At 34.7% G+C, this 14,356-nt stretch overlaps 2 protein-coding genes across 2 annotated transcripts; one reads left to right on the top strand and one right to left on the bottom strand.

Annotated features, from left to right (window-relative positions):
• Positions 1–234: 234 nt before the first annotated feature.
• On the bottom strand, positions 235–6,597 carry LOC131022085 (beta-glucosidase 42). Its single transcript, XM_057951476.1, has 13 exons — positions 6,109–6,597; positions 5,287–5,353; positions 5,164–5,222; positions 4,712–4,787; positions 4,236–4,310; positions 4,076–4,163; positions 3,085–3,310; positions 2,882–2,997; positions 2,145–2,359; positions 1,631–1,665; positions 1,435–1,537; positions 1,175–1,283; positions 235–623 (listed from the first exon to the last, which is right to left on the bottom strand). The coding sequence occupies exons 1-13, from the start codon at positions 6,253–6,255 to the stop codon at positions 428–430; spliced, it is 1,512 nt and encodes a 503-aa protein (XP_057807459.1). The 5' UTR covers positions 6,256–6,597; the 3' UTR covers positions 235–427.
• Positions 6,598–9,152: 2,555 nt separating this feature from the next.
• Positions 9,153–9,978, top strand: LOC131022084 (agamous-like MADS-box protein AGL80). Its single transcript, XM_057951475.1, has one exon. The coding sequence runs from the start codon at positions 9,229–9,231 to the stop codon at positions 9,874–9,876; it is 648 nt and encodes a 215-aa protein (XP_057807458.1). The 5' UTR covers positions 9,153–9,228; the 3' UTR covers positions 9,877–9,978.
• Positions 9,979–14,356: the final 4,378 nt, after the last annotated feature.

Genomic DNA, 14,356 nt, shown 5'->3' with positions numbered 1-14,356 from the left:
AAATTAGGGGGGAAAAATAGAAATTTAAAGGGAGAAATTTGTATTATCCCTCATTTTTCCATGATAAATTTATCAATAAAAGAGAACACACCTTCAAAGTATATTTGTTTTAAAGATAAATCATCATTTCGATTTTCGAACTACAACGGTAGGTGAAAATCTCAAACAAACTACAACGGTAAAATAGATTCCAAACTACATAACATAGGGTAAGAATCAAAGAACAAAACATGATGGATAAAATCTTCATTATTTCAATAAAATTAAGACCAATTATAGTCATCGTTAATATCTTCTAGTAACTTAAAAACATTTCTAACATATCATGAAGACCAAGTAACAAGAACAATTTGAATACATGTGTTGATAACTTTTCCTATAAAACACTAGAAAAGTTGCCTATGAAATCTTGTAGCATCAACGAAGGCTATTCCAGTTTGCCACTTTTACCTTGTTCAGTTTTCAAGAACCTCAGAAACCAATAAGCAGAAGATTTGAGATGCCGGGTTAGATCATTTCTGTAGTCCACGTAAACGAGACCAAAACGCTTAGTGTAGCCCAGATGCCACTCGAAGTTGTCCAGCAACGACCATGCAAAGTAGCCGCGAACATCTACTCCATCCCTGTCCATTATATTCTCTATATTATGCGATGGCGTACAAACTAATTAGCCGATACCAGCTCGTCACTTTACATCTTGCGAATGCAACTAAACGTGGCTTAGAAAGTATGAAATGCAATTGAACACAAGTTTAGATCCGGCAAGGATCAAAACAACACACTTTTTGTGTTCTTGGTAAAAACTAATTATGATTGTCACTAATCACTATGTTGGAGGTGATAGGACGAGAATTTAAGGGGGGGTGTTTACTTTTCATGATTGATAAGATATATGATTGAATATTTTTATCCTCGTTACTAGGATTTCTCCAATCCTACCCTTTCAACGGGATATGAATCAAGCAAAATTACTCGGATCATAGAAATTATCAGAGGTCTTAGGATATCACAAAGTTTCAATCCATCTAAGTAAATAATGGATTAGCCTATACTATTTTTATCTATCTAGGCTAATCCTCGAAAGTAAAACGCTCCGTAGAAGCAATATGCATGTCGTTCACAGTTACAGATATTACCAACCAAATAAGGAAAGATGGGAAATGTATTTACATACTCAATTGCTTGATGAACTGCTGCCAGGTAACCCTTGTAATAGGAAACTCGTAACGTATCATCTAGCATCGCATCCAGTGGAGACATGGAATCCTCTTCATCGTCCATGCCTGTGCATAAAGAGGTAAAACTTTGGATAGGCTCAGTAGTCACTTACATGGTAACGAGATGACAAGAAAATTTTGATGATCGATACATAGGCATAGGCTCTTCATGATTATAGAAGTAACCAAATACAAGGAATAAATCAATTATCAGTACCATTTTCTGTTATGTAGATCGCTGGATTTTGGTATCTTGAAGAAATGTAATTGAGCGTTTTCCATAAACCCCAAGGAACCATGTAAAGCCAGGACGATGCTGCCTACATGTGAAAACAGAAGACTACTGTCAATAGTAATACACGCTTGGGACATATGATCGATGAAAATACGTTAAGATAAATAACTGATCCCACCTTTTTGCCAATCATCTCTCCACCTTCCCATTCAGCTACAAATATAACATAATAAAGCACTGAGCTAGAATGATGAGATCTTAACTATAAGATGAATTCTTCAAGTACTCTAGGTTTGAAATTTATAGTAAAAGAAAAGGGTTAACCATAGTTTGTGAACCCAACTTTCAGCGTTTTTCAAAAAATGTCCTCAACTAACGTTTTCACTTCAAAGCCCCTGAACTTTGGAAAAAGTTTAATTTAATACCACCTTGTAGGATCCGGCAACAAAATGATGAGTCACCTCGCTGAACTCTTAGATGGATTCTTAGGGATTAGGGTCTTTTCTGCAATTTTATATTAAATCGTGCAGATTTAGGCGAGGTGATTCTGTAAGGCTGGACATAAATAAAACTTTTCCAAAGTTGAGGGTTTTGAAGTGAAAACATGAGTTAGAGACATTTTTTGGAAAATGTTGAAAGCTGGGGATACAAACTATGATTAACCTAAAAGAAAACTATATCTATTGTTTTACCAATTCTTTCAGCCTCCTGGACTCTATAGAAATCATTCTCTTCGATGCCGTTTGTTGCATGACAAACAAACCTACTTGTGTAGTGGTTTAAACCAATAAAGTCTACTGAGTTCTTGAGCAACTCTTTATCCCTCTCGGAAAATTTTGGCAGGCGATCTCCAAGCTTTTCGCGCATTGATTGAGGATAGTCTCCAAAATAGATTGGATCCAAGTACCTACACATGAGAGATATTAGGTATATAAGCAGGCGATCTTCATTTGCAGCCTGCAGGTGTGTTTACATATGTGGATTAAATCATGAAAGTGGATAATTATAAGGGCCCTAACAAAGAAGGAAATTGGGTGCTTTACATCTACGAAATGTGATAACAAACAACTCATAACACTGAACCAAATATTACGAGGGTGTTTGGCTAAGCTTATTTGTTAAGGTGTTCGGACAATTGAGCTTAGACAGAGAAAATTGAAGTGAGATGAAATTGGAAAGGTATATGTTGGAAATATCAAAACATAGTAGGGTTATTTTTGTAAAAAATAATTGTTGCTTGTAAGATTATGAAAAAATACGTTGGGCTTGAGGAACTTATTTTTTAGAAAGCTTATATATACTATTTAGGAGCTTATTTTGTCAAACACTTTTCAAGAGCTTCCAAAAAAACCCTCTAAATATTTGATAACCTTCACGAGCATAGCACATGCCATTTACCTAGTTGATAGAAAAAAGCCAAGGAAATTACCAGCCCAACTGAAAATCAAGTCGCCTGGCTGCAGCATCTATATCTTCTACTCTATCTGACAAAGCTTGTGACCATTCGCAGTCCACGACCAGGCCAATTTGCCCTCCTTGCTCGTTCTGTCAAGAAAACTCAACGTTATCCGCATGCCTAATGAGCCTTGAGCAAAACAAAAAACAAGGAAAAAAAAGAAAAGACAAGTATACCTTGTATTTCTTATTATAGATGGAAACAGCTTCTGCATGAGCTAGGAGTTGGTAGTGAGCAGCTAAGTATGGTTCCGTTGAAGGATGTTCCCGTCTTCCGGGGGCATAAAATCCAGTACAATAGCCATTCACAGCAGTTTGGAGAGGCTCATTGATTGTTATCCAATTCTTAACTCTATCCCCAAAACTAGAAAAACAAGTTTCTGCATAGATGGCAAAGTAATTTCTGGATTTCACCATACAAGAAACCAAAATTAGAAATTACTTGAGATTTATCTATGTCACATATAGATCATATTCCTCTCTTTATCCCAAGGACATCATGATCTACCTCACCCCAATTTTTTAATTTTTTCTGGGTTATTTTTAAATTATAGCCCAAACTTAAAATTATTACAAATATAGACTATTTTTGTTGTTTACTTAATAGCCCAATTCACAATTTCCAAGGAACTTAAGATAGTTTGCATTGGTTGTTTGTAGGCATATCTGGTTATGACTCATGTTTCTCATGCTATATTTGTTAAGTTCAAGCTAAAAAGTCACCATGGAGTCAAAGTTCGGGATATAATTTAAGAATAACCCTTTTTTCCCCAAAACTAATTACTCATTATATTTTTCCCTCCACATGTTTATAGCAATGCCAAAGAGCAAATGGTAGAAACATGAGGTTTTGAATACCCATAAAAGTAATGATTCTCCTTAACCCACAAAAAATGCAAAGCTTTGGAGCCTTTGATGTCGTTCATTAAAATTTAATTTCACAAAACCTCTATAATCCAAACTACACAACCACAAAAGAAAAAAAAAAAAAAAAAAACCAGGAGCAAATGTTCCTCATCCCAGAAAGGTCAACTTAAACCCAAATATGTGGCACTATCCAGAGACAACGGTGCTGATTGACATCAGATTATTTATATGAATTTTGTGCCTTAAAATTTGACCAAAATCAGACAAAATGAAGGCAATAGAGTAAACAGAAGATACTTACACAATCTGTTCATTTAACCAACCTCCCTTTGACTCTAGAAGATTTAAGGGAAGATCCCAATGGTACAGTGTAACATACGGCTCAATATCTGAAAGCAAGTTACGGTTAGCAGAATTGCATACCAAAACAGATGGCTTGAGTTAGAAACATGGAACTATACCTTTGTCTAGAAGTGCATTGATAACATTGTTGTAGTGCCTTATTCCTTCGAGATTGATTTTGGTCCCCATACCATCTGCAGATGTGGTGTAAGCCATTAGAGCATTACATCAATCCGTATCATTATGCATCGTGCGACCAATTTCATAGAGAAATCCAGTAATGGAAGCATCAAATCTATCTGACTTGAACAACAATACATACTTTTTTCAATAAATATTCATTTTCATTCCTGTAATTTATATTTCCAGAGCCCAAGAAAGGGTAACAAGCTACATTACTACTTTTTATTTCATCATGGCAAACCATGTATATGCAGCTGATATTTTTCCAGTGATATAACTCTAGCATAAATAACAAGTAACGGGTTAGTTAACTCTAGTCATTCACGTTCACTACTTCCTGGAAACCCCTAGAGCAGAAGGACTTCACTTCATATACAGATGAAGAATTTTACAAGACAACTATTCACTTTACCAGGAAAAATACGACTCCATGATATGGAAAATCGGTAAGCTCTAAATCCCAATTTGGCTATCAGCTCAATGTCTTCCTGCAGAAACCAGAAGAACCACAAGGGAATTGATTTATGAAAAATTCCAGAATCAAGATTGCTTGACTTGCAATCACAATCAGACTGGAGTGGATATGCTCTAAATATCTGAATTTAAAAGTTTAAGAAAGATTTGCAGCTAAGTAGTTTTAATAACAAAATTTCATTGTGGATTAATTTCAGTCCATCATAATGATTGAGAAAATAGCTCTTACGATCACTTAAACTTTTGAAGTGAAAAAGTATCCAAACAAGTTCAAAGATTTGCTATTATATTTTGAAACCTTTTGCCCCAGATTCCTTCAATCTAAATGCCTCCGACGCTTTCAAATCACAGTTATCTTTCATAGGCAAAATATAAGGTAGAAGAAGACACCTTGTAACGATGATACTGGTCCACAGAAACATCTGCATTGCTACCATCGCAAATATTTCCTAGAAAATCCACTTATAAGTCAACAAGAATCTATCTTTGAAACATATATATAATAGTACTAACCAGGAGCACGCGAAAATGCATCCCATATACTAGGACCCCTGCCACCCTCATTCCACGCACCTTCGACCTGCACATTTCTCTCAGGGCGTTAGTGGCATATCAAACTCAGCTCGATTTAGTATTAACCAATGCTAGAAAGTTTTACTTTCAGCCAACTTGACCCTAAACTAGAGGGTGTTTGGCTAAGCTTATAAGCTGTTGAGAAGTATTGGCAAAAGCCGTGAAAATAAGCTCCAATATCTTATAAGCTCTCCATAAAATAAGTTCCTAAACCCCAACTTATTTTTTTTCGTAATCTTACAAGCAAAAACAATCAATTTACAAAAACAACTCTACTATGGTTTGTTATTTCTAGCGTATACTACTCTTTCAATTTCATCTTCCTTCACTTTTCTAAACCTAACTAGGATTTTCTCACTCTACCTCACAATTCTCTCTTGAGACATCTCATCTTATGAGTTGTTGGAGCTTACAAACTCTCCAAAATAAACTTAGTCAAACCCCCTAAATGATCCTGCTCGATTAAAAAACACAAACACGCACGCACAAAATCCAAATGTAATGGTTTAGCTCATACACTTCCCCTAAGAAAAAAAGGTACACAATTACACAACTTTCCAAGAATATTCAAGATTATCTGCCATACCATGTAAAAGCTCCTAGTGCACAAGACCATCAAAAGTAATCAACTTTGAATAAAGAACCCAACACGCACACACACACACAAGCAATCTCTTCATATAATCTAACAAGTAATACTCGAATATTGCAAAGATTTTTACCGAAAACAATGAAAGGGTAGGTAAGATGGCAAAGTAGGACCTGAAAAGCGGAGGTGGCAACGCCAAAGGTGAAGTTGGGAGGGAAATGGAGTCGGCTAAGGGGCTGTTTGGACGCAAAGATGGAGCTCCATTCTTCCTCCATCTTCCTCTTCTTTTCCAATCCCTCAACTACGCTTCCGCCCTTCATTGATCTCCGTTTATTGGGCTTCTCTTTCTCTTACTCTCTCTCTGCAAATTTGGGATCCTCAAACTCGGTGAAAGCGTAGTTGAAGTACTGCTTCATCACTTTGATTTATGGGAGCTTTGGCAGAAGATTTTTTACACCAGTAAAATATTTCGTTGTCCTTGTTGATGAATTGTCTATTTTGATTTAATTTGGTTCATTTATTTGGAGAAAGAGACTTCGAATTCCAATACTGCTTTGCTTTGCTTTGGTGTAGTTTTCCACCATTTCACTTCAATTCTTGTAACAAATTTTGATCATGCAATCAAATTTAGTTCAAGAATTGGGCTTGCACCAAAATTTATTACTCAGGGGTGTTGATAATTTGATTTATAACGAATTTATTCTAGTTGGACGGAAAAAGTAATTTTTATGATTTAACCTGGTTTGTCTTCATTTTTTTCTTTTAAAAAATTACTAATTTTTACCTCGAAAAAGAAATAAAAAGCCACACTTGCATTGCATGAGACCGATCTCATGTATGAGACTGAATTAGGAGCGGGCTGAGGATGAACTGGGAGTGGCGGGTTGGTAGTCGAGTCGATTCGTTGGGCACATGTTATTTAAAAAATAAACGCCTCAATCAGAGTTTAAGGGCTCAAACACACTTGCATGAGACTGGTCTTATGTATGCGATCAGGTCGAGCGTGAGTTGGGCGTGAGTGGGGTAGTCGGTTCAGATCGATGGGCACATGTTATTTAAAAACTAAACACATTTATGGGGATCGAACCCATAATCTCTTATTCACTATGCCACAAAAGTCTTTATTGTCTCTTAATAAATTTTATTTATAAAGTCTTATTTGATTATATGAAAAATCTCTCAGTCTTGTTTGTTATTTTATAATTTTATGACAGTGTTTTGTTTCATCGTTAATTTTGTCCGTCGTAGTTCAACTTTTTTTTTTTGTAGTGTCTATAACCAACAATATTTTCGAGTTATATATGAATCACAGGGGTTAAATAATAGGTGTAACTATTTTTTCAATTTTTTATATTAATGAACATATTTTATTTTTTATTATCTCATTTTGGATATTTTAAAATTTCACTCCTACAATATTTCTTAGTACTTGAGATACCCTTAAGAGCATCCACTATGGGGGGGGTAGTTGTCTATGTGGAGGGGAGAGAACCATAGTGGGAGGTGGAAATTGGGGTAGCAGAGAACGAGAAGGTAGCAAATTTGCTACCTTGGTAGCAGCAGCAGGCGGGCCCCACGAGCAGCTGCAGCAGACGCGCGGAGGGAGTTCAAACGCGGCCCAGCGCGCACAGCTGGAGCGCGTGCATTGCACGCGCCCGCTGTGCGCCTGGGTATGACAACAGACGCGCTGGCCCACCTCTTTTCCCCCCTTTCGGCAGTTTTGGTTTGTTTTTTTTTTTTTTTTTGTGGTATATATATATGTTGTGGTAAAAGTAATAATGATAGTGGGGTCCATGAATAGTTGAAAAGGAGGTAGTGCTATAGTGGAGAAAATATAGGGTAGAGGTAGTTGTTGAGGTGGCACACATGTGGCACCACTATGGGGTAGCACCACAGTGGATGGCCTAAATAGATTGCACACAAATTGAACAGCTACAAATTAATGATGTATTCCTATACAGGAAGCAGAACATTGGCATATAGTAGGTTGGTTAGTTTAGGCATATGTGTATACTTTGTGGGTAATATATTGAGTTTAAGTAGTAGAAATTAGAAAAACAATTCGATCTAAGAAGTTGACTTAATCCCAAATAATGTTCATTTCCATGATTAACTAGAAAACTAGGCATGAATGTTTGTTAACTAATTAGTTAATTATCATACAAAATAGTTCAATTTGGTTATAAAATTTTGATAATCGATCATATGTTCATCCGTCTTTTTTTATTGTTCCATTTCAGTTTCTTGTTAACCAATAACCAATATATAGAAAATTTATCATATAAAATAAAAGAATGTATATCTCGATTATGTAACAAGCTAGTCTTTAATGCCGTAACAATATATATTTGCCTATTTCAAAAGTCAATATACGATCGAGGAAAGGGTAGGACATATAAGTGAGAATAAACTCAAATATGTGCTCAAGTGATGACTAATTCAAATATATACGCACGTAAAGGTAAAGGAAGATATCAAACTCACATGTATACACAGATAATAAAGGATTATTAACGTCTAAATACATCAATTTTGGGTATAGTTTGATTTTACACATAAAATTTTAAAGAATAAAAAAATATATAAACTTTAATGTTGTATTAAATTTACCGCTAATTTATTTTTTTTCCCAAATTATCAAGTCAGGACATCTATGTATACTCGTCGAATGCTTTGAAAAACGACATCGTATAGAACGTCTCTAGACGAAGTCATTTTTTAAAACGTCTGATGAATACACATCGACATTCTGATTTGTCACATCAACTTTAATTTGACGGGCAAAACTTGAATTTATGGTCAAATTGTTAATCATTAAAGTTCATACTCCCTCCCTCCGTCCCAATTAACTTGATCAATATTCATTTTTAGACCGTCCCAACTAAATTGTTCAATTTCCTTATATAAGCAAGAAAACATCTTGATCTTATCACGTCAATAAGCTGATCAACTTAACTAGAACGTAACGGAAGGAGTACATATTTTTTACTTCTTCCAAAGTTCGTGCATAAAATCAGACTACCCCTAAATTTTTTTTTGGTGTATTTAACTTCCTCCAATAACCCAATAATAAACATGGGTTTAGGATCTCATGTTGAAAAAACGTGACATGATGATATGAATATCTCCACATTAAAACCTAGTTACCAAAAACTCTAACACAATCATGACTCCCAAATCTTGCCTATTAATTCCAAAGAAATCCCCTTAAACACACACGTACACATATATATACACATCAAGAGCATATATATGATGATCACAATCATATCTGCAGCAAGAGAGAGATCGAGATGACTCGGAAGAAGGTGAAGCTGGCGTTCATCATCAACGACTCGGCGCGGAAGGCGACGTTCAAGAAGCGGAAGAAGGGGCTGCTGAAGAAGGTGAGCGAGCTGAGCACGCTGTGCGGGATCGAGTCGTGCGCCATCGTGTACAGCCCGTACGAGTCGGGCCCGGAGGTGTGGCCCGACGCGGGCGGGGCGGGGCGCGTGGTGGCGCAGTTCAAGCGCATGCCGGAGATGGAGCAGAGCAAGAAGATGGTGAACCAGGAGTCGTTCATCCGGCAGCGCGTGGCCAAGGCGGCGGAGCAGCTGAAGAAGCTGCACAAGGACAACCGGGAGAAGGAGGTGACGCACCTCATGTACCACTGCCTCGCCGGCAAGGGCCTCCACGGCCTCCCCCTCCCCGACCTCAACGACATGGCGTGGCTGCTCGATCACAACTTGAAGGAGATTTACAAGAGGATTGAAGGGATCAAGAAGCAGCAGCAGCGTAGCTTGGACGCCGGAGGCGGCGGGGAGGGACAGCAGCAGCAGCAGTGGGTGGGGGAGCAGCCGCAGCAGCAGATGGGGGGTGGGTTTGGGGAGGAGATGATTGTGCCGTTTAGCGATGGGAGCAGTCATGCAGCTGCAATGTGGTCTAATCTCTTCTTCCCTTGAGAGCTTCTTTTTTTAATTTTATCTTAATATTTTTGGTGGTTTAGTATGTAGCTGAAGGCTCCAAATTAAACTGCAAGATTTATATATGATTTCATTTTATTGTCATGATATGATTCGGGGGAGGTATCAAGCTCAACAATGGAAAGAATAAAACAAAGATGACAATTATGAGTTGATTAAATGGTTTGGGAATGAGTGGGGTAGCTACTAGCTAGTATCATACACATGATCAGTGGCGGATCTAGGAATTTAGTTCGAGGGGATGAACTTTTACGGGGGTTCGGAGGAGATAGCTCTCGGATTTTTTTTTTTTGCGGGGCATTTCGTATATTTTAGGCACTTTTTGTTAAAAGACAAGCATAATAGTAATAATAACGAACAACATTTTCATAAATTATATAATTTCAATACATTACAAACTAATTTCAATACATTACAAAAAAAAAAAAAAAAATGGACATGCATTCCGTATATTTTAAATATTTTTTATTAAAAGACAAGCATAATAGTAATAATAACGAACAACATTTTCATAAATTATAATTTTAAATAACATAATTAATCTTAAATTAATATATGAGGGAATATAGCAAGCTAATCAACTTTTGTAAAATAAGATTCTTTATATTTAGGTTTTATAATGATGAGAATATACGGGTAAAAACATAAAGTGTTATATATGTGGACCGTACTGCTATAAATGAAAGTGGAAATGATATTATGAACGAATCAAAATTACATATATCAATAAAATAATAAATTTATATTTGGAAGCTTGTCAATTATCATAATAAATATAATGCATATGTACAACTAATTACTATATTCTAACAAATATGATTAAATAAACATAAAATAAGAAGAATGTCATAAGTATACTTCAAATTTTAAAATAAAATACTTATTAAGAACAAAGAAAATATTAAAATAGAATACTTAATAAGGAAAGGAGGAAGTATTATTTAATGCTCTAAAAATATTATTTTGATTTTTTTACTTATATGTTGTTTATTTGTTTTGTGCCACCATGGGGGAGTGACGAGGGTCTAGGTGGGAGCAGATTGCTTATGGGCTTATATATGATGCTAAAGATTGTACGCCAAATTCATATAGGTAAGTTTAATCCCTAATTTATTCATTGTAAACATAAAAAATAATTATGATTATACTATTTATTTTAAAATTTTAATAAATTTATTCAAATTATTTTGAAAGAAAAATACTATGTACTATCCGAATTTTTCTTTGACCAATCCAAAAGGAAAAGAATTCCATATATAAATCAAAAAACTATATGTACATATAATATTTCATATTAGAGTATATCGTTCAATTATGTAGACAAAGTTTTTTTTGTGGTATTTTCTGATGCACGAGTGTCGTCATGAGTCCCGAGACATGATGCATATTATTTATGACAATTTCCTTATTCACACACGTAAAGAAGATCAATAAAATATGTTGTCATCCTTAGTGTATATTAAGCTGAGATATGAATTAATATATAAAATATGAAGATCAACAAGGGAATTTTATGTACAACTAAAGTTCTCATATAGGTCAAAAATCTATTTTAGTAAGGAAATTATATTTCTTAATTAGGCTACAAGAGAATATCTCGGACTTGAAGACTATATAAAAAGACTCATTTTCGTGCATAAAGACTGAGGGAGTTCTTGTTGAGTTTAATTAATTAATATTGCACAATTTAATGTCGAGTGTCTTTTGTTCATGTTAGGTGTCCTCATAGATGTGCTACCAGTGGTACTGTTTATGGAACAAGTTTCTATTGTGAGGTAAACACAATTGAATTTTCATTGTAAGAGTTGTAGACTCTTATTTATTTATTAAAGGGTTTGGTGGTGAGTGTGAGTACTCACGTCCAAATAATGTGTGGTGCGTGTGTTAATTACTAGCTAAGATTTCGTCGTGGATGGAGGTTTTGGTAATTTCATAGGCAAAATACGATGGAGCTTTATTGTGTAAATCCTTTTATATTGTTTTGCACTCGTTGTCGTGCTCTTCTCACCAAATGTTCTACGGATTAGTCAATCTTTCATTTTCAAATGCAATAAAAAATATATTGCGTTAAATAAGAGAGATGAGAGAGAACAAAATATTTTATTTTGAAACTTGTATATCTTTCTTATTTTAATTAAATCAATTATTTGCATATTATCAGATTAAAACTCTTTATTACCAAAGTGCATGTTTTTTAGAAAAATAAAAAATAAAAATTTTAAAAAATAAAAGAAAATAAATAATGAAAATTCTACTCCATTTATAAAAAAAATTCCATGTCTAGGTTCGAGATTTTAAAGTTAAGAGAGAAATTCTATCATTTATTAAAAATATAAACCTAAATACTATAAATCAATGCTAGAGTAATTAGATATTGAGGATCGGATTGCAGAAATATATATACGAACAAATAAAATTCTACGAAATTTCACATAAGAAAGAGAATCAATATTTTCATAAATTAATTGAAAAAAAGATCTCTAATTTTAATTTTAGGAAAAATAAAATTAAGAGAAATCTTGAAGATCTTGGCTTTCTTGATTATTGGAGAGTGAATTAAGGAAAAGCAAACTTGAAGAATAAATAATGATCATGATCAACTTCAACTTTATTACACTGATCGGAAACTAACTATGATGAAGCCAAAAACATTGCATGCTTAGTTACCCAAACTAAAGCATTGGTTTTATTGCCATTCACAAATCAAACTACGAGGTAACTAAATAAAATAAAATAAAATGAAATGAAAGAAATTACAATTGAATGTATGAAAGCAAATAAATGATGCTAGTTATTAGCTTCCCATTTGTTGGTGGTGAGAGTGATGTAAGCAGAAGCCTTCTTGTCGATGCCGGGCTCCGCCACCCACCGCCCTCTGTCTTCGTCGCTCGGATACACTTTGTAAGCCTTCACGTAGTCGTCGCCGCCGCCGTCGCCGCCTCTCGACCTCTTGCTTCTGAACAGACCAAATAGAGAGAAACCAGAATGTTTCTTCTGCTGCTTGTTGCCTGCCATTATATGTATATACTTCTTTTTTGTTTTTCTCTCTTTGTTAGAGAGAATAAGAAGAAGAAGAAGAAGAAGAAGAAGAAGAAGATGAGAGAGAAAGTGTTTGTTGTTGTGTTGTGTTGTGTTGTGTTTGATACTTTGATGAATGGTGTGTGGTATTTATAGTAGGTTAGTAGGGAATCTAGACAACTTCACAGCCGCTGATTTTATCTATGGGTTCTCGTTATTCACGCAGTGATTCATTTTCTTTTTAACATAGGCTTAAATAATTAACCATTATAGATACGCCATCTGTTCCATGAAGCATGACCAAGTTCTTTTCGACACAGATTTCAAGAAATTGGTATTTTGTACGTTAAGTGTGGTGGGTGTAAAAGTGAAAAAATAAATAAAGGGAAAAACTTTTGTCATATAAGGAAAAATTGTTGCAACCAATAAATTGACGTTTTTGACATTTTTTAAAGTTTATATTAAAAATCAAATTGGTCTAAAATTGGTGTATTCATGTGTCAAGAACCCTTAAAAATATAACAATTTGTATGCAGAATCTTTTATGGTGTGCAAAATCAGAATTTGGTCAAATTTTAATAACATACTAGCTATTATCTCATTCAGTTATAATGTCAAAATGTGTTATTTGATCGGATAATAGAACCTTAATTGTATCACAAAATTTGATTTGCCTAATATATTCCTATTATATATTTAAATCAAGTGCAATAATATTGTAATATGTCACATTACATTTATCTATTTTATTACTATTATAAAAATGTGCATTTTTACAATATAAAATAATCTTGATCATTTCAATAATATCTTTACTTATTTTAATTTTTAAAGGTAGTTTTATAAGTTTTAAATATATATATATGTTGGTGACCAAATGTGGTGAGAATGAAGGATGATTGCATAAATCAGTATATATGTTGCATAAGCTGCTTGTAATGACTGCTTGTAAGGACCTCAGGCAACACACGCACACAATGATAACAATATTTTAGTTATAAAAGAAAAGCTAGAAAAGCATATTTACACGAGATGGAGAAGGTTATAGGTGAAGATTTCGACCAAAAGAATATGTAATTTGAACCAATGGTTCTAATTAAAGTTACCTAAAACATCCTTAGCGAGGGATGTTGGTGTCTTCTTTTTTTTTTTTTTTTTTAGGGGTGGGGGTGGGGTGGGGGGGAGGGGGTCTTCACGACAGTTTTTGGTCTTTTTCCCAAACATTATTTTCCACTAGTTCTATAAAATCATTGACCCCTTTTTCTTCGAAATTTCTCTTGATTCACATAAATTGATTCGGTGTAATGGGATGGGATGAAATTTCACTAAAGAAACTGCGTATTCCATTACATATTGAGGGAAAATTCCCTACTAAAATGTCATTTCATCAAAAAGCAAAAGTGCATTCAAACAACTAAAGTGCCTTCCAATTTTATTTTTC

This window comes from Salvia miltiorrhiza, chromosome 4, assembly GCF_028751815.1.
Source record: "Salvia miltiorrhiza cultivar Shanhuang (shh) chromosome 4, IMPLAD_Smil_shh, whole genome shotgun sequence".
Lineage (NCBI taxonomy): Eukaryota > Viridiplantae > Streptophyta > Magnoliopsida > Lamiales > Lamiaceae > Salvia > Salvia miltiorrhiza.
The sequence above is the reverse complement of the archived record's forward strand: the minus strand, read 5'-3'. Positions and strand labels throughout refer to the sequence as shown.

Excerpts from the sequence above, each read along its gene's own strand:
- LOC131022085 (XM_057951476.1), bottom strand. The coding sequence starts at position 6,255 with ATGAAGGGCGGAAGCGTAGTTGAGGGATTGGAAAAGAAGAGGAAGATG. Across the intron at positions 1,538-1,630 it reads GAGAGATGATTGGCAAAAAG|GCAGCATCGTCCTGGCTTTA; the intron begins GTGGGATCAGTT and ends TTTCACATGTAG. Across the intron at positions 1,284-1,434 it reads GATCTACATAACAGAAAATG|GCATGGACGATGAAGAGGAT; the intron begins GTACTGATAATT and ends CTTTATGCACAG.
- LOC131022084 (XM_057951475.1), top strand. The coding sequence starts at position 9,229 with ATGACTCGGAAGAAGGTGAAGCTGGCGTTCATCATCAACGACTCGGCG.